We start from the raw sequence: 24,250 nt of genomic DNA, 5'->3' as shown, positions 1-24,250 counted from the left end.
TTACAGACAGATTATTTAACTTATAATTCACTGTATAACAATTCCAGTGGGTCAGAAGTTTACATACACTAAGTTGACTGTGCCTTTAACTTCTTTGTGATAGAGGGCAGCATTTTCACTTTTGGATGAATAGCGTGCCCAAATTGAACGGCCTCCTACTCTGTCCCAGATGCTAATATATGCATATTAGTATTACTATTGGATAGAAAACACTCTGAAGTTTCTAAAACTGTTTGAATGATGTCTGTAAGTATAACAGAACTCATATGGCAGGCAAAAACCTGAGAAAAAAATCCAAACAGGAAGTGAGAATTCTGAGACTGGTCGATGTTCAACTCATCGCCTATTCAATCCCCAGTAAGATATGGATCTGTTTGCACTTCCTACGCCTTCCACTAGATGTCAACAGTCTGTAGAATGAAGCTTATACTGTGTTGTGGGGCCGGATGAGAGGGGAATGAGTCAGTGGTCTGGCAGATTGCCAGATTGCGCATTCCACATGATATCGCGTTCCATTACTTCTACAGACACGAAGGAATTCTCCGGTTGGAACGTTATTGGATACATATGATAACAACATCCTGAAGATTGATTCTCTACTTAGTTTGACCAGTTTATTCAACATGTAATATAACTTTTTGAAGTTTTCGTCCGAGTTCGCCTGCATCTGCGCGAGTGTGCACTAAACGTGCTAGCTACTTGGAGATAAGTAATGGACATTATCGAACAAAACAACGATTTATTGTGGAACTAGGATTCCTGGGAGTGCATTCTGATGAAGATTATCAAAGGTAAGGGAATATTTATGATGTAATTTCGTATTTCTGTTGACTCCAACATGGCGGAGAAATGTTGTTATATCTGAGTGCCGTCTCAGATTATTGCATGATGTGCTTTTTCCATAAAGTTTTTTGGAAATCTGACACTGCGGTTGCATTAAGAACAAGTGTATCTTTAATTCTATGTAAAACATGTATCTTTCATCAAAGTTTATGATGAGTATTTCTGTTATTTGACGTGGCTCTCTGCAATTTCTCCGGATATTTTGGAGGCATTTCTGAACATGGCGCCAATGTAAACCGAGATTTGTGGATATAAATATGCACATTATCGAACAACACATATATGTATTGTGTAACATGATGTCCTATGAGTGTCATCTGATGAAGATCATCAAAGGTTAGTGATTCATTTTAACTCTATTTCTGCTTTTTGTGACTCCTATCTTTGGCTGGGAAAATGGCTGTGTTTTTCTGTGGCTATGTACTGACCTAACATAATCGTTTGGTGTGCTTTCGCCGAAAAGCTAATTTGAAATCAGACATGTTGGCTGGATTCACAACATGTGTAGCTTTAATTTGGTATATTTCATGTGTGATTTAATGAAAGTTTGATTTTTATAGTATTTTATTTGAATTTGGCGCGCTGCATTTTCTCTGGCTTTTGGCCAAGTGAGACAGTAGCGTCCCAACCTAAATTCAGATTTTTGGATATAATATGAACTTTACCGAACAAAACATACATGTATTGTGTAATATGAAGTCCTATGAGTGTCATCTGATGAAGATCATCAAAGGTTAGTGATTCATTTTAACTCTATTTCTGCTTTTTGTTACTCCTCTCTTTAGCTGGAAAAATGGCTGTGTTCTTCTGTGGCTATGTACTGAGCTAACATAATCGCAAGGTGTGCTTTCGCCGTAAATCCTTTTTGAAATCAGACACTTTGGCTGGATTAACGAGAAGTTTATCTTTAAAATGGTGTATTTAAAGGCCTACCTTCACACTCAGTGCCTCTTTGCTTGACATCATGGGAAAATCAAAAGAAATAAGCCAAGACCTCAGAAAGAAAATTGTAGACCTCCACAAGTCTGGTTCATCCTTGGGAGCAATTTCCAAACGCCTGAAGGTACCACGTTCATCTGTACAAACAATAGTACGCAAGTATAAACACCATGGGACTACGCAGCCGTCATACCGCTCAGGAAGGAGACGTGTTCTGTCTCCTAGAGATGAACGTACTTTGGTGCGAAAAGTGCAAATCAATCCCAGAACAACAGCAAAGGACCTTGTGAAGATGCTGGAGGAAACAGGTACAAAAGTATCTGTATCCACAGTAAAACGAGTCCTATATTGACATAACCTGAAAGGCCGCTCAGCAAGGAAGAAGCCACTGCTCCAAAACCGCCATAAAAAGCCAGACTACGGTTTGAAACTGCACATGGGGACAAAGATCGTACTTTTTGGAGAAATGTCCTCTGGTCTGACGAAAGAAAAATGGAACTGTTTAGCTATAATGACAATCATTATGTTAGGATGAAAAGGGGGAGGCTTGCAAGCCGAAGAACACCATCCCAACCATGAAACACAGGGGTGGCAGCATCATATTGTTGGGGTGCATTGCTGCAGGAGGGACTGGTGCACTTCACAAAATAGATGGCATCATAAGGCAAGAAAATTATGTGGATATATTGAAGCAACTTCTCAAGACATCAGTCAGGAAGTTAAAGCTTGGTCGCAAATGGGTCTTCCAAATGGACAATGACCCCAAGCATACTTCCAAAGTTGTGGCAAAATGGCTTAAGGACAACAAAGTCAAGGTATTGGAGTGGCCATCACAAAGCCCTGACCTCAATCCAATAGTAAATTTGTGGGCAGAACTGAAAAAGCGTGTGCGAGCAAGGAGGCCTACAAACCTGACTCAGTTACACCAGCTCTGTCAGGAGGAATGGGCCAAAATTCACCCAACTTATTGTGGGAAGCTTGTGGAAGGCTACCCGAAACGTTTGACCCAAGTTAAACAATTTAAAGGCAATGCTACCAAATACTTATTGAGTGTATGTAAACTTCTGACCCACTGGGAATGTGATGAAAGAAATAAAAGCTGAAATAAATAATCCTCTATAGTATTATTCTAACATTTCACACTCTTAAAATGAAGTGGTGATCCAACCTAACCTAAGACAGGGAAATTTTACTAGGATTAAATGTCATGAATTTTGAAAAACTGAGTTTAAATGTATTTGGCTAAGGCGTATGTAAACTTCCGACTTCAACTGTATATATGCCACTTTTTCATCTCATAATCCTAAATGCAATTCTAAACAAAGCCCTTACCACATTGAGGAGCATGATGATGCAGAAGTTGATGCACACGGCTGTGCCGGTGGTGGCCACCTGAGAGTTATTCCTGATGAGAGCCCAGCCGAAGGCGGCAAAAGTGCTGACTGTGATCACACGGTAAATCACGATGCCAAAGACGGCAGCGATCACCACCAGGATCTGAGTATGTCAATAAAACATTATGGTCAGACACACCGATAGCAACAAGGCAAATCTGATTGATAGCTCACTGGTTTGAGTTGGCTTGCTTGCAACATCACAGTTATGGGTTTGATTCCTGCATGGGCCATTTACTAAAGATTTTAATGAATTCAAACAAAAACCAGTGGGAAACTGGTTTGACAAGCAGCAAGCATGAGTTAATATGCAAACCATTTTAATGAATCTGTCCCTACTCAAATTAATTTATTATTAAATATTCACCCTACCTACTCCAGGGACTTACCATAAAGAAGATTCCAGAAGCTGAGACGATGAGTCTGCTGTACTTGTCTGTAAAGGCCTGGTACGGCTCAGGCTTTCCAGATATGGGGTTCATCCTCTCCTTTTTGGAATATTTGGCCTCAAACTGGGGACGGATTTCCTCCTGCAGCACACAGAAAGCTGGCTGAGCCACAAACGCTCCCAGAATGTTCTGCAAACGTCTGCAAAATGTTCTAGGAAAGTGATCATGACACATCTCCTTGGCTTTCTTCAAACAGCTGTAGAACACATAACTGTGGGTATTTCAAGAACACAGCAAAGTGTTCATAAGCAAGGTTGAATATATTCCTGGCATTTTACAAATGTTCTATCCCGAGAATCAAATCCCTTTTTTCCCTGTAACCCGGTATTTCCTGCCAAAACTGGAAGTGTCATTCTAAAGTGTTAAATTTTTTGAGTGTGGACTGTGTCACTGTATTATATGGACATCGCTCAAACCATGAAGTTGGGAGAGAAACTGTTAAGCTGTGCAGGACATGCGGCCTACAAAGTTACAATTAAAGGCAAGTGAATTAGATTTTTTTAAATGTAGTAAGGCCTATTTTACATGAATTAGTAGACTTACACCTATATATACATACACCTTTCATAATATTTCCCATAATGTTGTGCGACGTGTGTATTAGCGTATCTCCTCGCCTCGGTAAGATTTAGACATGTGCAAAACTGGCAAACACATTTGGAAGGAAAATAAGTGGGCAGAATGTATATATTTTTGTTATTAAATTAAAACCCACATTTTAGAAAGGGGATGTTTATAAAAAAATATTACATCAATGTACCTCAACATTAAAAATACAAAAATACAAAATTCTGTGTTTCATACTGAGACGGGCTGTCTGTCCCCAACGTGAGCGGTGATGATTGATCATGCAGATATGCAATAGCAGAAGGAAGGCTGTAGCCTAGAGAAGATTTAGACATGGCATATCATTTAACAGTTCTATTTCGCATCATGCTGTTCATAGAACTCATTTACCGGTTTCTTGTTGTTATTTATCCTGAGAAAAGGGATTGGCTTTGGGTGGAAAATCTCAGTAACCCAGTTCCTGCTTATCAACCCTAGTCATAACCCGAGTGGGAATCTCAAGACAATGCTCCCTCTTGTAATATTTTGTATATTTCAGCAAAGTGGAATGTCCCTAGGACCTTCATGGCATGATTGTTAAAATCTTATAAGAAATTATTATTTTTTTAAATCTGAAAAGATCTTCTTACAATACAAACACATGTTATGCCTGGGAGATTATTTCTAATTTGATGATGCTGATCATAATGAAAGTATATTTACCTCCTCTTCCTCCCAGTCAATTAGGTCCCAGTCATATGCAAGGACCGCTCGCCGCCTCTTCCAGAACTCGAGAAACACGGTTGCTAAAATACACAACTAGGTTAGTGTTTGAGGGTTGTTAGGGCTTGGTGAGTATGTGTCATATTGAATGTGGGACAAATATGTGCACTTGTGTTCAAGATATAAAACAATGTTGGCAATTACAAACAGAATAATTTAAATTCAACCATCTCTTGCATTGCTGCCAAAAACAGGAACCATTTAAATTCAACCATCGCTTTCTTAGTTGAAGGAAGGTTGTTTTGCATGACTCAAAATTATTCAATTATCACTTCAAGTAGTTCTCCACATTCAGATTGTAACGTTCTGTATTTATTTTCTTAGCCAACCTTGTGTTCTGTTTTTTTGTGTTCTTGAACGTAGCCCTGTCTTTCATTTTTGTTCATTGATTTCACCTGTGTTAGTTACTCACCTGGTCTCATCAGCTCCTTATTTAGTTCAGTTCATTCTGTTTGTGGCTTTGTGAGGTATTGTTTGTTTTGACTCTACTAAGCCTTTTCCTAGCTTTTTTTTGTGAGAACCAGTTATAGCCTTCAGTCCTAGTTTTTATTCACCTGCCTGTTTGCTTTTCATACCTGTGTATGACCATTGCCTGCCTGTGACCACGATTCCTGCCTTCTGTAAAGGTGAAATAAACACCTGCTGCACTCTGCGAGTGAATCTACACCTTTTTCTTCCTGAGTATTCATTACACAGATAATACAATTATTTTGCAGCACAGTTGTTGGGTGCCAGGATTCATACTATTACTTCAGTTCCCTATTTTAGCTATTTAGGACAGACTGTGCAATAGGTAATTTCACCAACAAGCAACTGCTGCCTTTAAAGCACTGGAGAGAGAGGGTAGGTGCTCCTGAACAAAGTCCTTGGCAATGGGTAACCCATCCAAATCTGTTTACCAGTGTGTCACTTGACAATCAGAGCAATCTCTTTGCAGAGGCTGGACTAAGATCTGTTTAACTAGTAGTTCTGAAATGAAAGGCACATGTTTTAGTAGTTCAAGACAGTTTCATGAGGCCGGCCAGTGACTAGCGGTCTCTTTTGGTGGAAAGGCACATGTTTCTGCAGAGATAGCAGCAGGGGAGCACACTTCAGAAGAATGTTAATGAAGCGATTTCAATGGGTATTCTACTGTAGGTGAATGCCAAGAAATAGTCAGTGTTGGACAACAGCAAGGCCCTGCAGCAAGATCCACTGCTCTCCAGACAAACCCAGGTAGGTTGAGTTTTATACTTATTTACAGGCAGTCCAACGATACTGTATGGCAGGGATCATCAACTAGATTCAGCCGCGGGACCATTTTTTTCTTGAGCGGATCGTCAGGGGATCAGAACATAATTTGTAGACTGCAAAAAGACGGTCCAAACAGATAATGTTTGGCTAAAACATAATCATTCAAAACCTTGCATGCATTAGTATATGATCACGTCGTGTCTCTATTACGCGTGGGAATACTTGAACAGATTCCTAAAATAAAAAAAAACCTTATAGTTGATTAACTGTTCTTTTTTTAGTCTTTTCTGTCCAACAATAATAATCCCCCCCAACATTGTTTTTGCTCGGCAAACTTTGGTGGCCAAATAAATCCACCCACACCAGTTGGGGTGCCATGCTGTATTAAGTATCTTAGGACCTATGCAGTTATTTAGCCTCGATTAATCCCAAATGTATTTTAAAATGTTTTGCTTTATTGTCATAATTGTATAGCTGTGGTTCCACTGGTATGCACTTACATGATTATAAGTGTGTCTGGATAGTGTGTCAGATAAAGGACTAAAATGTGAATATAATTGCACTACAGAAAATTCTTGCAATCTACCAGCTGAATGAGCACCGAATGCAGTTAGGTTGTTTATCACTTGTAGATTTGACATCATTTGCTCTAGCAACAACTGTAATGTTTTCAGCTGATCTACTTTATTGTATGCATTTGAGTGAAGCACAGTTCACGCAATAAATGTGACCTTTGAAGTACCGTACTTTGTAGCAAGGAGATAACATTGCCAATTTGTGACTGATTAAAGGCAGGGTTAGATTAAAACAAATATTTTTGGTAGACATTGCACTCAAGAAAATGATGAATTGTGGAGATTTAGTGTAACAATGACCTGCATTTGACCACATTAACCTATACATGAGTCTCGCTAACACATTAGATAACACGTTAGATAACACATTAGGGAAGTGATCCGCGATAGGCGAAACGGCCTCACTGGACACCCCACCCGCATTTGTTGTTGTTATTGTTTTGAGGAAATGAGCATCCAGCATCGTGGTAAAAGTACATCGTTGTACATACTCTGCAGTTCTCTGGCGTGTGCAATGATATCCGAGGGAAAAACTATTCGTTGTTTGAAGTCACGTCTTTCTTGTTGTAATATCGCAAACGGATGTGGCAGTCTCACCGCTGGATTCCAGCTTTAAGTACACATGAAACCCACGTAAAGCCATCACAAACAACATCCACTGATCAACACGTGACCATTCAAAACAGTAAACAGTAGGACAAAATCATGACTCATGAAGTATGCAATCAGTAACCATAGCTACTAACTTACACTGAAGAAACATGCATAGCCCACTGTCACAAACTCTTATGAAATAATTATGACAGCCTCTGTCAAGTCAAATGTTATCTAAAGCAATCTGTGGTTAATGTCTCCGTCTTGTCTAGATAGGCCCTGGTTCTGTGTAAAGGAGGTGATTGATGGGCCATCCCCAGAATGACAGCTTCTCTCTGGACCTTTCCCAGCCAGACGTCTGGGTCTGGGACACAGAACCTAAGGCAATGGCGGGTGAGTGAATCACATACGTTGCGGTGACACACTCATATAAATCAAGTGCTATATTTCCACGTGAAAATGGCCTAGAATGCACCTTGGAGTATTGCTCCATTGTTTGTGTTGGTTAATTGATTCTTCTTGGTTAAACTGAATTTAAATTGTTGACTTACAGTACAGTATTATATGTAGTGTAATGAATACCTGATCCAAAGTATGTTGAAGTTAAATCTCTCTCATAAATTGCTCACCATAAAAGATGAACGACAGGGACATTTCTGAGAGTGGTTTCCATTAGCCCTGAAGACAATGTCTGAATTTGCAGTGCAATCAATAATTGAAAAACTAAGAACTTCAGCTATTTTAATATGAGTCAGTCTGGCAGCGCACTCACCGCCTGAGATTTGGAAGTCACCAAGCTCTCTGAGAAGAATAGAAGATACATTACACAACTTGTATTTCTCATTTGAACTATCTGGAAAATAGAGAGGACTGGTAGTATGGATTAGTGTTTGGGCAGTTTACAGTCCGGTGTCTACAGTGTATTAAAGCCATAGTTCATGCCTATTGTTCAATTGTGTACATTTCTGGAAAACAGATGGAAGAGGACTGGTGTGGAAGAGTAAATTAGATTTTTAATCTTATATGACCTGTTACACAGATCATCCTGTTCCTCGTCTTGTCTTTAAGGTTGTTCTGTTCCCTGATATGTAATATAATCTGTCTGTTTTAGAACTGTTTCTAAACTGCCCTGTTCTAATTTCCTGTCAATCTTTCATGGTTCTTGTTATCCAAGGATGTGTGGGGGAGGGGCGATGTCCTTGATATGATTGGTCTTTCTCAGGGTCTACTATCTGTGGTGATAAGCAGAAGTACCGGACTCATTTGAAGGGCATGTGAAACACCCCATCCATCCTTGGTCTGTATAAAATGTCTGTGGAGAACAAATAGCGAGTCAAATTGGTTTTCCCTTGCATGCATACTCGTAATAAAGCTTTTTTTACATTGAGATTGGACTGCCTTTGAGTGGTTTTTCCACCACACTGGTTACAGTCTACAGCTTCTGTATGGTTACTTGCTATATGTTGCAAAATGCTTGGCCCTGGCCATTAGGAGCTCTTGTCCACATGTGCTAGGCCTAATCTGGGTCCATTTCCCCAGGGACATTTTGGATAAACTGTAGACATGTGATCATCCCTTCCTCCACATCAGTCTACCAGCTTTGCTCTCTTCCTTTATTTCACTCACTCTTTCTCCTCCTAACTCTTTTTCCCCACCTGTCTTCTCACACAGCCGCCGAGGTCTTCATTTGGCTAGCGCTTCTGTTGACCTTTGGCCTGCAGTTCTACCTAGCTGTGTTCTGCCTGCTGAAGTGCTGGAGTTTTGACACGAGGCTAAAGCAGGCTCTTAAAAACCTGCCCTCTACAGGGAAGCTCCTCACAACAGGTAGGCCTATTCCAGGGATGTTGCAGTGATCCATGAACTGACCAAGGCAAATATGTAGTTTGACAAAAACTTTCGTTTTTGTTTTATCAAATCCACTGAACACTTTCGATCTCACTATATTCTGAAATCAAAAGTTAAGCAGGTTGAAATGCGACCTTTCATTTGACTAAACTGGAGGCAATGTTAATAACACATGTATTCTATATGTTTCAATCCCTTCCTCCATCATTCAACTTCCAGAGGACTTGAAGAGTGTGAAACCACCGGCTTACTGTCGTTATGAAGTAGTGGCTGAATCCTCCCTGCCTAGACCCTGCTGCTATGACGATGAGGAGGCTGGGCCCTGCACTAACTCTCCCTATACACCTTTTGCCTGGGATCTTGTGCAATGCTGAGGAGGACCCTGTAACACTTCACTGTAAATACTGTAACTTAAATATAGTGTGCATGGAATGCTGACCCACTAAACTGTTGAGTGAGTTAATTCTTAAACTTTATTTTACAATAAAATGAGATTTGTTTTAAATTGAACCTATAATATTTATACTAAATGATAACTCACCCCACACAGCCATGAATACAGCAAAGAAAACGGTTGCTCCGTTGTCAAAAAGATGGGTGACCTAAAGCCAAGAAACAGAGCAATTGCTTAGAGAAATGATTTCAGAAAACATGAATTCAATACAAACACACACAGTAGTCACATTTGTATGTAAAGATTACAAAGGAGGGCTGTTCGTTAGACATTTTCCAGAGCAAGCTCAAAAAGTAGTCCCGTGTAGCTCAGTTGGTAGAGCATGACGTTTGAAACGTCAGGGTTGTGGGTTCGTTTCCCATGAGGGACCAGTATGAACATTTATGCATTCACTACTGCAAGTCGCTCTGGATAAGAGCGTCTGCTAAATGACAAAAATCTAAAGTAAAAAGATTACCTTGCTAAATGTGTTATACTTATGTTACTGTGGCATAGCTCTGGAGTAAATGTTTGTCAAAAAAATGGCAATATTTTTCTGAAAAGTATAGGACAAAATCCCGGTTCCTGGAGAGCTGCAGTGTACGCAGGCTTTTGTTTCAGCCCAGCTCTAATGCAAAATAGCTACGGTCTAATTTTATGACCATCATTATTTAATCATTTGAATCACACCCAGTGGCTCTCCAGGATCAGAATTAGCCACAACTGCCCTGATGTTTGTCAGCAGTGCTCAGTCTGGGGCAAACGTTTAACATACTCTACATGGTAGTACGGAAGTCACCTTGGCATAGATGCAGCTGTCTGAGAGTCTCAGGTAGGGGCAGTACTCGTCACATATGGGGCACATGATGATGTCAGTGGCCTGGCAGATTTCTTTACTGGAGAATCACAGACAACTTTTAGCCTGGTTCCATTCACTCATCAATTCTTAATGCATTTATCAGCCTGTGTCAGTGCTGCCACACGACTAAGGCATTGATAGCATTGGTAATAGACTTCTACCAGACTAAGGCCAAATTTACACTAGTGTAAAGCATGCGTCTGTTTGGTATTTTTTCTAGTGGAAGAACACAAGACCAAACATAGTGAAGGATAAAATATGTATAAAATACTAAGGTAAAAACAATGAGGTAAAACCTAATTGAAGAAGACCAATGAGTATTAGGTGAGCTCACATTACCTGACCTGGCAGTGGTCTAGGGTGAACCAGCCGTAAAGGAAGACCATGAGCCCAACCAGCGCCGCAGGGAACAGCATCCCAGTGTACCAACCCAGCCAGGCAAAATAGAGACCAATTTTCTCACCGAAGTACCGCCTGACAACACCGCCAGGAGACAAACGCCAAAAACAGGTCATTATGTACCACCATTGCAATGATGTTGTGGCTTCATACGATTTTTAATGATCTAGTAAATTCATTCGTTCATTGATTAATTCATGTGGCTTTAATACATGTGGCTTGTGAAGTTGTATTGCTTGCAGGATCTAGGGACAACCTGCAAGGTGCAGATAATACATTGTATTAGACCTGTGATGTCCATATAGAGCAGGAGTGTTAACACAGTGTTGTACCTTATGAGGTCCAGTGGCTGGTACTTGTACCACACACCCCACCAGGCCCAGCATTCATACAGCAAGTGTCTGTGGTTCTCTGCCCCATGCGTCCGGATGGAGTTCTTACTTCTGTAGCTCCCCTGTTCACACACACACGTAATGTACCATCATAACTACAGATGTAGGATCTTAATTTGATCACTCTTTTGTTGCTCACAGGAAATGCAAACTTGTAGTGTATTTGAGTTTTAAAAATGCTTAAAAATGTGTCATTTCCACTTTGAAATATCAGACTTGATTTGCCCTAACGAAAAATTTATCAACCCCTACAAAAATGTCAATTAATTATAAACCACATAATAATTCACATTCCTGGTTGCCGCAGGATTATTTTCCTGCTGTAGCGAACTGGCTCAAAGGAAGATCCGACAAGTGATATTTCTCTTCCAAGCCAATGTGTGAAGTGTCAGTGCATTACCTCATGAAGGGGAAAAGCTGCCTCGTATGAACTATTGCTCAAAAGACGATTCAGCCCTGGAGCATAAACAAGAACATGAAGACACCGTCAAACCCTCTACACACCAGAGACATGCTGTATCTCAAACGTGGAACACATCTAGCAGTGGACTTGTACTACTTGGAGAGGTGCCAGGTAGCCTAGCGGTTAGTAGCATTGGGCCAGTAACTGAAAGGTTGCTGATTCAAATCCCTGAGCCGATTAGGTGAAAATCTGTCAATGTATCCTTGAGCAAGGCACTTAACCATAATTGCTCCTGCAAGTCTCTCTGGATAAGAGCGTCTGCTAAATGACTACAATGAGGCCATTTGTAACTGTGTTAGATGATGATGACAATCTCACCCATTTTGTCTTTGCCCTCCTCATATTTGACCCTTTGCAAGATATGATGGACGATGCGACTCCTGGTAGCGTTGTTGAAGAACGTGTCTTTGTTGTGAATGGTGAAACTGTAACATAATATAGATACAGAAAAGGATCCTAGATCATATTTCTTCTAGATCGTTCCATTTATTGAGCTTTTGAAAAGCACACCATTTTGGCCTGATGTCATCTAAGTGCATTCTATATCATTTTGCCTCAACGGGTGCTTGTGAGCCCCCCAAAAAAGGCCCTAAAATTGGACCACACCCACAAGGAAATTTTGTTCATTTGTTTACATTGCAAAAATGTGGTACACTAAAACTAAGAATTGTGGTTTAAAGATGGAAGACATTGATTCATCTTCACCTTTGTGTTAGCAAGGAAAAAACATATACCAACCTGGTGGTGGACACACACACACACACACACACACACACACACACACACACACACACACACACACACACACACACACACACACACACACACACACACACACACACACACACACACACACACACACTCACTCACTGATGTATTCTGGAGCGACTGAAGGGGGCGGTAAAGCTTTCATTCTCCTCCAGGTCAGGAAGGGTGTTGTTGTCAAACTTCATGGGTTTGCGAGGCAGCCATCCTCGAAATCTGTTGATTCTCTTCTCCATCCTGGATGGTGACAGAAAGCCCCCCAAAAATCACACATCACACACAGCCAGAGACCATTAACATTAGGGTTGTGCCCCAAAATTCAATCAATAAATCAATTAGCACTCACCTACTCATGAACTTGTACCGTCGATGCATGTAATAGATTTTCCTCCTGAAAACCCCCACAACATGATCAACTATTAAACTACTAAAAATCTCAGTGCATTAATGCATTGCAGTGGCCTGGGCGGTCTAGCAGTCTAGGTCACTTATGCCTCGGGAACACATGTACCGGTGCTCGCATGTGTTAGAATCTGACCCCTATAGAGCCCTCTCACCATTCTATCGTATAAAAGTGCATCGCAAATGACTGTAGATTCATAGTATGAGAGAGAGAGTGAGAGAGACAGAGATTGAGAGAGAGTGAGAGAGCGAGACATAGAGAGAGAGAGAGACAGATTGAGAGAGTCAGTGAGAGAGAGAGCGAGAGAGACAGGCAGTGTGTGTGGTGGGAACCTGTTTGTCGATGTGATTTATGTGTGTGAGTGTCTGGAACTACAGAGGCTGTGTGTTCTCCTCCCCACCTGAACGGCATCCGAATGTTCATAAGCTCTGCGTAGCGACACAGCACCTCCCAGGGAGCATGCAGCTTCAGGAAGATCACATCACTGTTGCACACAGACAACTGTTGGAGGGGAAAAGACCCAGCATTAGAAGTATGATGTCCTGTTGATACTATTTCTTATAAGAGTTTCTTAGCACATAAAAACATTTAAATAATATAAAATCTAATGTTTTAAATTAAAATGTTTCTATTCTAAATCATGTTGCCACACATGTATCCAGCTTCAGTAGAGAGATTTATGGATTTCATAACTGGGCATAAAGAGGAGTTGAAATATTGATTTTCTTTTCTCATTTGCGTCCTGTGACATCAATTTCCTGTGACTGATCTCAGAACAGTTTACAGGCATTCGCTGTCATGGCCGCGGAAAAGTTTTTACTAGGATCTTTAAAAGATACCAAACTATGTGTGTTTGATTTCTTCAAAATCCCAGTAGCACAGTTATATAGTCAGTACTGCATTCTCTGATAATTTCCAGAAGAATTCTACCTTGCATCTTGTTGTCATCAAGCAGTCTGACTAAAAGAAAAAGCTACCCTCGCAGGACCTAAAAATAACAAAGCATCTCCATGCAGGAGAGAAGCAAATGATGATGTTAAAAGAGAGAAGAAGAGGCATAGTCTCTTTGAATGCTCCACATGATGACCTTGATGTTACTGCGTCAGCACACTAGGCGTCAGCCACTCAGACACATGCAAAAGCACACACACTCAGACACACTCAGCACAATTGCTTCCCTGCTCCTTCTAAACAGGATTGAGGGTGAAACTTGCCATCAGCACATTTGCGTTGATTTATGAGTGACAGGCAGAGCTTCAGTGACTACTGTAATACTGTCATACTATAATATACTGTTACTGTAATACTATGTTACTGTAATACTATAATATACTGTAATACTCAGTAGTACTCGCCTCCTTCTCCATCTGCAAGCCCTCGGCCCGGATGTTGCGCTCAAATATTTCCCTCTTCTCCGACTGCGGACCAGACTTCCTGTAAACCAGGATGTAGTCGATGTGGCACTTGCCATCGCTGAAGCACAAGCCACTGGACCTACTTCTCCCTACCTGGGGAGAGAAACAGAGGGAGGGAGTAACCACTATAAGGTTGTTTGGACCCAAAGTGACTTTAATATATTTTACCATTAGCACTGCTTAACATTTATAGAGGCGGTTGAGCTAAAGTGCTTTGCTCATAAGCATAATATCTAAATATGCCCTTCCAAGGGTTATATATCACACTACCGTAGTAAGAAACCAATGAGCTCACCCTAAGACGAAACGTCTTTACAGATCCCCCAAGGAGGATAAGAATTACACTTGACAGCAGCCAGCTTCAACCCACAATGACCATACATGCTTTATGGACACACCTGTAATTGACCTCTCACCTCTGGTGCCGGGTCAGTCCTGGTGTTGTCGTCCAGGATGCTACTGGTCCCGGGGTCAAGCAGGGTCGAGTCGCCATCTTTGGACGGAGTGCTCAGCCCCTCCAAACTCTCCATTAACAACTTCACATCCTTCAAAACTGGACGGAACATCAGCAGAAAACCCAGCGTCAGTTATCAAACCCTCGATATGTTGTTGATTCTGTGAACACCTAGATTACTTCTTAACTCACTTAATCTAACAAAAACATTTACTGAAGTGCATGACTACCACTCAGATTTCAACTTAACGAAAGTTTTTTTGTCTCATAAAAGTTGCTCTTTAAAAAGATGCTGCATAACAGTTACATTATGGTAATGTTATTTGGTTGCGGTACCCCTTTAAGGAGGTGCCAAATGGCTTACTGTGGGGTGGCACGTTGTCCTGTGTGCTGGGGGAATCCGGGGCCCCAGCCAAGGACTCCTCCATTCTGACTGGCGACCTGTTGTGGGGGAAGGAGAAATCCGCAGCCTCAACCCCAGGGGCCGGGGACCGCAGAACTCTGCGTCTGTGGGGGCTCTGCCACTGGAGCTCAGCCCCATGTAGAGAGAAACTCACACCTGGAAGAGAGATACAGAGAGAGAGACAGAGAAAGACCGAGTGAGAAAAAGAGACAGTGAGAGAGAAAGAGACAGTGAGAGAGAAAGAGACAGTGTGAGAGAGACAGTGAGAGCGAGACAGTGAGAGACAGTGAGAGAGACAGAGAGAAAGAGACAGTGTGAGAGAGAGAGACAGTGAGAGAGACAGAGAGAGCAAGACAGTGAGAGAGAAAGAGACAGTGAGAGAGAAAGAGACAGTGAGAGAGAAAGAGACAGTGAGAGAGAGACAGTGAGAGAGAGACAGTGAGAGAGACAGTGAGAGCAAGACAGTGAGAGCAAGACAGTGAGAGCAAGACAGTGAGAGCAAGACAGTGAGAGCAAGACAGTGAGAGCAAGACAGTGAGAGCAAGACAGTGAGAGAGTAAGAGACAGTGTGAGAGAGAGAGAGACAGTGAGAGCGAGATAGTGAGAGACAGTGAGAGCGAGATAGTGAGAGACAGTGAGAGAGACAGAGACAGTGTGAGACAGAGAGACAGTGAGAGAGACAGAGACAGAGACAGTGAGAGAGTCGGAGAAAGACAGTGAGAGACAGAGAGGAGAGGGAGAGAATTCATCATATAATCAACCATCAGTAAAGTCTGAGGCCCCACATTTAGTGGAAAACAGAGATGACAGAAAAGAGGGTGAAAGGTATTATTATCAGAGCTTAGTAAATAAAGTAAAATAAAACCCACATAGTTAAATAAAGGTTCAATAAAATAAAAATAACCTAACAGTAAGGGAGCTGGAACATTTACGTTGTAACGTTTGACACCTTATCAAACCTTCAGGAGACATCCTCTGTTGGTTAGGAAATGGGAGATAGGTGAATCCAGAGCCTTATATAGTAGGGCTGGGAATTGCCAGGGAGTTCACGATACGATGTTATCATCTCGATACTTAGGTGCCGACATGATAATGTATGGCGAATCTCACAATTCTATATGCATTGTGATTCGATACTGTGATTGGATTGTGATTCGATGTTTCAAACATATTGCTCACCATATGTCTGCTGCAGAGAGACGAGCGCCAGCCATGACAAAACTAGTTTTGATCAGTCAGGGAAATAAAAGTGCTGAAACCATGTTGGCTTACTGTTCAAAAAGAAGATGGAGAACAAGATATAGGAGGTAAATACCAGAGTTTTGGCACAGGTTGGCCCACAGCCGATAGCGTTAGCTAACGCTACCTATAGTAGCAATTAAAAAAATAATACTTTGTGTCAAATATTGATATAATATTGTCCCAAAATAATACCCCCCCCCCCCCCCCATCACTATTATACAGACATGCAAATCATGAGTAAGCTTTACAGTGGCCCCAAAGAAGATGTAGAGATATATCTATCTCTATACAGTCGGGTCTGAAATCATTGACACCCTTAATAAAGATGAGCAAAAAAGACTGTGTAAAATAAATACAAACACTCAGCTATATTGTTTGCAAATTTTTGTTGTTGATACTAATGCAATTGATCAGAGAAATAAATTGCGTGCCCTGAAGTGATCCTGTGCGCCCACTGAGAGGAGCCATTATCTAACATGGCCTAGTGAGTAGGCTAACAACAACCCCTCTGAAGAGGTCTGTGACCCACTCTTCCATCTGACGAGCTTGGGCTCTGAGGAAGGTCGTCGCTGCTCTGAATGCTGAATTTCCCTTTGTGACAGCTCCGCGACTCAGCAGAATATTTTGGAATATTTCTGCTGAGCCCCAGACATACAGAGAAGGAGTGCGAGGGAGAACGCTCAAAGCTCACGTCCTTCCTGCAGTGGCTGAGGTATTGAAATAACAGCAGGTAATAAAACCACCATGAATTCTATCTTTCTGGATGAAATCGATGGGCGGGTTCCCTCAATGACTTCAGTTGTAATAAACGTTTCACTCAGCCATCAGCTGCTAGGAGGTATTTTATAGCGTGAGTAGAGGTTACTGCAGCCCCAAAGGAGATGTGAGTGATAAAAGCTAGGGCACTATAGAAATCGAATGATTCCATCACATTTGAAAGAGTTGTCTAACGCAGCTCTGCCGGTCTGAATTGACACATCAAAGCATATCATTTGCACACTTTAAAATTCCATCTGTGCCCATCAAAATCCAAATGACCTGCTACTTCCAAACACGAGGTCGTGTTGCACTATATCGTGCTGTTATCACGACTACCACAGTACCCTCTAAATTCAAGATTAAGCATAAGTCACAACATTGAGAAAACCACTTTACATTTAAGATATATTTTACATGATTTATATTAGCTAGTCAGTAGATTAGACCCTGGGAAATTATAAATATTGAACATGACAAGATGATTGGGCTACTAATAGACCATTAGGTTGATCCATGTTGGATGATAAGATATGATATAAGCATAGAAGCCTAGGTGTCCATAGAGAAACATAAAGCCAATCAATAATTAACAACAGTGGTTTTGTTGCCTCTGAGTGACCACTGGGCAGCAGCACACACACATTTTAGTCATTTAGAAGATGCTCTTATCCAGAAAAACTTACAGTAGTTAGAGCATACATTTTTAATACTTTTCCCATTCTGGTCCCCTATGGGAATCAAACCCACAACCCTGGCGTTGCAAGCGCCAAGCTCTACCAAGTGAGCCACACACACACACACAACTTGTTTAGAGACACTGAAAGCACAAAACCCAAATTGATTTACACAGAGTCAGACAGTCACAGAGCAGAGTCAATGAGCATATCGGCCACAATCCTGACCCAAGGTACACACACAAAATGCCAATTGTCATCTAATCCATGCCATAAGAGTGGAGGCCAAGTTGGTGCTAGCATGTTACTAAACTTACTATGCTAGCTATCTCAGGAGGATGTTCAGGCTAAGCTAGTTGGTTTAAGGTAGTTTTCCACACAGAACCATTGTACAGTCACAAAACACATACTTCTCCTTTTCACTGAATAGTAGTATCAGAAACTTCTGATTGATAATAAGAAGTACATCACATTCAGGTGTGATGCATCACATCAACAGCTAATTACAGGACAAATAGAGTGTCTCATGGGAAAAGTCTAAATGGGATCATTGCGATTTCCCAACTCTGATGATACCCCATTGAAGTTGACATTTTAAACGGTTAATGGTTAGAGTAAGGGCAGGAAAGTTCCAAGGATCCCAGATAGCACCAACAGTGGCTCGTGGCCTGATAGCACCAACAGGAATCAGTCTTACTTGACAAGTTATTAAGTTATTGGCACGTTATTATGAGTGTTATTAAGTTAGTGATCGAGTCTCCCACATGGAGGGGAAAATAGGCTCTATTCCTCCAGGAATGGGGAACATTACCAAGATGCAATGGAGTTAGCAGACAGCAAAACAAAGTATTAAGTTACATTCAGTGGATGTAATGAAATTACACTCAGGAAATGTAACATGGGACTAAAGTGATTCTTAGGTGACATTATTTGCTAATCTGTGAGTAAAGCTGCACCATTTAGCTAACATGATTAAGCTACAGTGGCGACAAGCATGGTCTCTTTTTTGTTTTCTTGAGTGAGGCAGCTCCAAAATGCAGGTGTTTCAGCCTAGCTCAGTGCTTTCTGTGGTGGTGGGGCGAGCCAGCAGAAAATAGGAGCATTTCGCCGTGATTGGCTCAGTGTTCAATCACTCATGGGGACACTACGTCATCGCCAAGTTTAGGTCCTTAGTAAGAGTAGACATCCAAAATTTCAGCCCTTAGGGTCCTGCCATAGAGTTATATTACAAGTCTCAAGATCATTGGCCACAGATAAAATGATGTCAAATCACGTTATATGTACAGTAGCTTTGATTGGACTGATCATGATTGGACTGATCATCATCTTACTTTGAAAGTCTTAGCTAGCAAGTCAGCCCCATGAATCAAGTCAACAATCTCCTGGCAAATCATTTTTAATCGTTGTCATATGAAGAGAAATAATGAAGAGAAATTATAGATAAAACGTATCAGTGCTCATCGGCCATTGGACATAAAGATTACACAACAAGTTGGAAATCGCAAATTCAACAATGAGTGGTTTGTAAGAAATCAGTGGCTGACTGCAACATTGCAAAGCAACCCCTAGCCTGCTATTCAAAGGAGGGGCTGTTTTTTTCCCAGAGTTCCCACCATAAATCCAGAGAATGCCAGACTTTGATGACAAAATTTGCCCACAAAGGACCGCCGCGCCACCTTCACAAGGTGAGTCCAAAAATGTTTTGTATGCTGCTGCATAAATTATGTAATATGCAAGGGAGACATGTATACTGTAGCTAAGAACGTAATACTAAGTGTATGTTGTGTAGTAAGCTGTTAGTAGCCCATGTGCCTCACCCTAATCACTTGGTTAATTTTCACCATTGTAAACACATCGATTGTGGCAGGTGTGTGGTTATTTGCTAACTTTTTTTGTACAGTTTTGACAGTGCTACTAATAGTAGTGGTGGCGCTTGGCTTGCACATGCAAATTCAGCACACACAACATTCTGTAATAAAATTGTGTTATTTGACGTGTCAAATTAAAAGCTTATTTTATGACGTGTATATTTCTTGACACGCAAAGACCCAAACGGCGTTCAATGTGCCTCACCCTAATAATTTGGTCTATTTTCACCTCTTAATTTTGCCTACTGTGCACAGTAGAGAAATGTAAAAATTGAATATTTGTCACGTCCTGACCATAGAGAGCATTTATTTTCTATGGTAGAGTAGGTCAGGGCGTGACTAGGGGTTGTTCTAGTTTATATTTTCTATGTGGGGTTCTAGGTTTATTTTCTATGTTTGTGATTTGTATGATTCCCAATTAGAGGAGGCTGGTAATCGTTGTCTCTAATTGGGGATCATACTTAAGTAGCATTTTTTCCACCTGTGGGCTATGGGATATTGTTTAGTTGCCTGTGAACACTGCATTGTCGTCATGGTTCGTTTATTCTTTATTGTTTTGTTTTTTTCTAAGTTTCACTTTCTCTAATGAAATATGTGGAATTCTACGTACGCTGCGCCTTTGTCCGACCATTATTACGAACAACGTGACAATATTGTAAGAGCTTTCATTGTCTATGTGCCCCCTTTATTTATCCTACAGTTCTGACTTGTTGTACAGGGAGTACACTGTAAGAACGGCCCATGTTCTGACTTCTGTCGCTGTACATTTCAAAAGTGCTGAACAAATAGTTCTATTGACTACGTCTGTCATCGCTCGCTCATTGATGTCTTAATCAAAATTACGGATTGCCTCTTATCCGCTTGTCGTCCTCTTATGCCATAGTTTGTAGATCTCAATTGTCAGTAGCAACCACATTTGTTGAAGCAAGTCATCCATATCAGCTATGTTTTTTTAAATGGCAGAAAATGAGGCTGAGTTAACTTTCTTCGCTGCCAGACAAGGCTCCGCTGAAAGCCAGGTGTAGCAGTGGTAAGGTGTTGGGACCGCTGTTGGGACTCTGCTGTTTGGACAGCTTTATGTAGGCCCTAACAGTTTGTGGGCACCGTTTGTCACCGTTACAGTGCAATTAATGTATTGTTTAGTGTTGTGTTGTGTAGTGGCTTTGCTGGCATGCATCCCACATTTTGTTTTGTTTGCCCCACCAAGATTTACATGCTAAAATCGCCACTGTTTAGCTAACATGATTTAGCCTGGCTCACAATTCACAGCAAATTTTATTGGTCACATACACATATTTAGCAGATGTTATTGTGGGTGTAGCGAAATGCTTGTGATTTGTAACCCTGAATCATAACCACTGATGATTGTCAGTAGAGAAATCTTTTTTTGCAAATAATTATTCCCCAATGAGATCGCTAGCGCCTCCTCAGTTCATATGACATAACCTTGCCTTAGCATGACAGCTCACAGTAGGCTAGCTGGTTGGGTAAGTGAGCGGAAAGGGGGAGGGGTTGCCATGGGGACCAGGTATCAGGAAGACAGAGGAGGGTTCTGGACCATTACACCAGCACAGTCAGGGGACAACAGACCTCCAGCTCCGTCAGGCCCCGGGGCAACACAATTGCTGTTTCACGCCTGCCAGATGGGCAACAGAGCTCTGACCCACTTCTCCTTCCCTGAACCATGCATAATGGAGGAGTGTTACACTTAGGACACACAGCTCATTTACAACCCCCGGAGTGAAACTGTGTGGGAGTGAGGGCAATACGGGAGAGAGAGAGGGAGAAAGAGAGAGAGAAGGGGGGAACGGGAGCTAAGGAGAGATGGGAGAAAGAGGGAGAGAGTGTGTGTGTGTATGCGCGTGTGAAGGTCAAATGCCTGTACGGTTCAGGAACACAACAGTGTGAAAAGAGAACAGAGATGATAGACAGTAAAAGAAGAGTACATGTGGGTCATAGCATATGAGTGAGGGACAGAGAAAGAGAGAGATCGAAACAGAGGGGGGGGGGCGAGAGCGACAGAGAGAGAGAGAGAGAGAGAGAGATCACTGCAGCAAAACCACTACAGAGGGGAAAAAAACACTGCTGTGGGTCTAAAACAAGTTGCCTGCAGCACTCACCATGCGAGGTGGAGAGGGAGAGAGCTTCAACCCCTCAGAGGGCAACAGGAGGAGAGGCCGACCCAGTGGAGGCTCCGCAAGCGCTACAGTAGCTACAACTAGCTAAACTTGGCTCCCGTACGAAAGCCCGCAGGAGGAAAAGGACCTTCTGCAAAGGCAATCAGCTGCATTCCCCATGTTTACCTGCACTCCCGAGCACCGCAGTGCTCTGCTCTAGCTTCTGAGCTCCCTCACACACAGACACAAACACACACATTCTGCTCATCCCCAAAACATCCCTCAGATTATATAAACCTCTGTCCAGCCGGCACGAGGCACAGCTCAGGAAGAAACAGATGCAGACCAGCTTAGATCCTCTCTCAGGGAAAAATACAAGCAGAATGTTTATGCAGAGAGAGGGAGAGAGCGAGAGAGCTGCAAGACAATCAGTATTCTTAATCAGTTATCCCCGTCAGCCAATCCGTGGGAGAGGAGCTTTGAGGGTAGCCAATCGGAGCAGGGCTGGCTCTATCAGTGTGGTTGTTGACCAAAGGAATGACAGTTGCTGCTGCTCTGGGTGTCAATGTGTTTTTTAAAGCCAGCATCTCACACACATGCAAACAAACACATTGGTGCACACACGCACACAAATACATAATTGTTGTGTACAGTGTGTATATTTTAAAGGAGGAATCCCTTAGAAAACTCTACCATTAGTTACCCTACTTGTATGCAACACTCAGAGTGAGTGAAACGCTACTGCAAATTAAACAAACCCTACATATATAATAGCTGGCTGCTTTCCAAAAGTGTGTTTTCAAAAGTCTGTTGTATGCTTTACCATGTTAGTAACACTATTTTAACAATTTGTTCTTAGGCAGGATCCAACTGGAACACAGTTTGGTAACCAGTGGTGTAAAGTACTGAATTAAAAATACTTTAAAGTTCTACTTAAGACTTTTTTGGGGGTATGTGCAATTTACTATTTATTTTTTTGTCAACTTTTACTTTACTACATTCCTAAAGAAAAGAATGTACTTTTTACTCCATACATTTTCCCTGATACCCAAAGTACTCGTTACATTTTGAATGCTTAGCAGGACAGGAAAATGGTCAAATTCACACACTTATCAAAAGAACACGTGGTCATCCCTACTGCCTCTGATCTGGCAGAGTCAATAATCACAAAAAGCATAATTTGTAAATGATGTCTGAGTGTTGGAGTGTGCCCCTGGCTATCCATACACTTTTAAAACAATAAAATGGTGCTGTCTGGTTTGCTTAATATAAGGAATTTGAAGAGATGTATACTTATTTTAGCAATTACATTTACTTGTGAAATTAAGTATTTTTAGAATGAAATACTTTGACTTTTATTCAAGTAGTATTTTACTGGGTGACTAACTTTTACTTGAGTAACTTCCTATTAAGGTATCTATACTTTTACTTAAGTATCACAATTGGGTACTTTTTCCACCACTGGTGCCAACCAGAAATACACTGTGTGTGTATGTGTGTGTGTGTGTTTGGTTAGGTTTTGTGATGTACAGTATGGTATTTCAAATATTAGATTCACAGTCAACCAATAAGGTGGAAAGCATCCACATATTATTTCAAAAGGTCAGTGGTGGGTTGTTCCACCTCAAAAAGCACAAGAAAGAGGATTTACACCCACCATCTCAGATTGTTCTGAAATCGTTTCTGTTGTTAGAAACATAAGATTAGCATTCCTGCAACATTATTTTGTTGAGATATTAAGCTAATTGATTGCACCCAAATTGGCCATTTTAAATGTATAGGATTCATATAATATTCAATAAATATAGTGCCAAACATCCAATTTGGACCAAACTTTTTTCTAACAATGAGTTAGACATGAGGAATCCGGAGAAATTGTCAAAAGCCACTCACGGACCACCAACAGCCCACGCCAATTTATTTGAGTATTATATGAATCCTTTAAATGAAAAATTGCCAATTTGGGTGCAATCAATTAGCTTAATTTCTCAGAGTTCAAATTATATTTCAACAAAGTATATTTCAACAAATTAATGTTGCAGGACATTTGATCTGTTTCTAACTACAGAAATATTTTCAGAACAATCTGAGATAGTGGGTGTCATGGCTTGCTGAAATGACATGGAATGATCCAGGTGTGTTCATACTATAATGTGATTCCAGGATACTCTCTTCTGTGAATCTCAGAACCAACAGAATGACTCGATATAACTCATCACCATTGGCACTGATAAACACTGTCCTGGCCTAACTCCAAAAAGCACACACTACTCGCATTATCACGTGAATCAGCACATCTATCCTGAACAAAAATATAAACACAACATGTAAAGTGTTGATCTTATGTTTCATGAGCTGAAATAAAAGATCCCCGTAATTTTCCATACACACAAAAATATTATT

At 41.2% G+C, this 24,250-nt stretch overlaps 1 protein-coding gene and 1 non-coding gene across 4 annotated transcripts in view; one reads left to right on the top strand and one right to left on the bottom strand.

The window, feature by feature from the left end:
* Nucleotides 1-24,250, bottom strand: part of LOC129838935 (anoctamin-4-like) — a 44,143-nt gene that overhangs the window by 9,625 nt on the left and 10,268 nt on the right. For 2 of the 3 annotated variants that reach the window (XM_055906205.1, XM_055906206.1), the window contains 15 exons: nt 15,149-15,343; nt 14,747-14,883; nt 14,271-14,423; nt 13,316-13,416; nt 12,859-12,903; nt 12,618-12,749; nt 12,066-12,172; nt 11,685-11,740; nt 11,225-11,346; nt 10,833-10,967; nt 10,434-10,530; nt 9,743-9,803; nt 4,895-4,977; nt 3,566-3,706; nt 3,115-3,279 (listed from right to left, as the gene is read on the bottom strand). In XM_055906205.1, the coding sequence (XP_055762180.1) occupies nt 3,115-3,279; nt 3,566-3,706; nt 4,895-4,977; nt 9,743-9,803; nt 10,434-10,530; nt 10,833-10,967; nt 11,225-11,346; nt 11,685-11,740; nt 12,066-12,172; nt 12,618-12,749; nt 12,859-12,903; nt 13,316-13,416; nt 14,271-14,423; nt 14,747-14,883; nt 15,149-15,343 (1,730 nt within the window). Of the gene's footprint in view, nt 1-3,114; nt 3,280-3,565; nt 3,707-4,894; nt 4,978-9,742; nt 9,804-10,433; nt 10,531-10,832; nt 10,968-11,224; nt 11,347-11,684; nt 11,741-12,065; nt 12,173-12,617; nt 12,750-12,858; nt 12,904-13,315; nt 13,417-14,270; nt 14,424-14,746; nt 14,884-15,148; nt 15,344-21,850; nt 22,279-24,250 lie in introns of those variants that run through there. The other variant, XM_055906207.1, reaches the window with a different exon arrangement.
* trnas-uga (transfer RNA serine (anticodon UGA)) lies at nt 9,952-10,025 on the top strand. Its single transcript has one exon. It is a non-coding gene; the product is annotated as a tRNA-Ser (tRNA).

The sequence above is a fragment of the Salvelinus fontinalis genome, chromosome 39 (genome assembly GCF_029448725.1).
Source record: "Salvelinus fontinalis isolate EN_2023a chromosome 39, ASM2944872v1, whole genome shotgun sequence".
Classification (NCBI taxonomy): domain Eukaryota; kingdom Metazoa; phylum Chordata; class Actinopteri; order Salmoniformes; family Salmonidae; genus Salvelinus; species Salvelinus fontinalis.
This window is presented reverse-complemented; position numbering and strand designations above follow the sequence as displayed.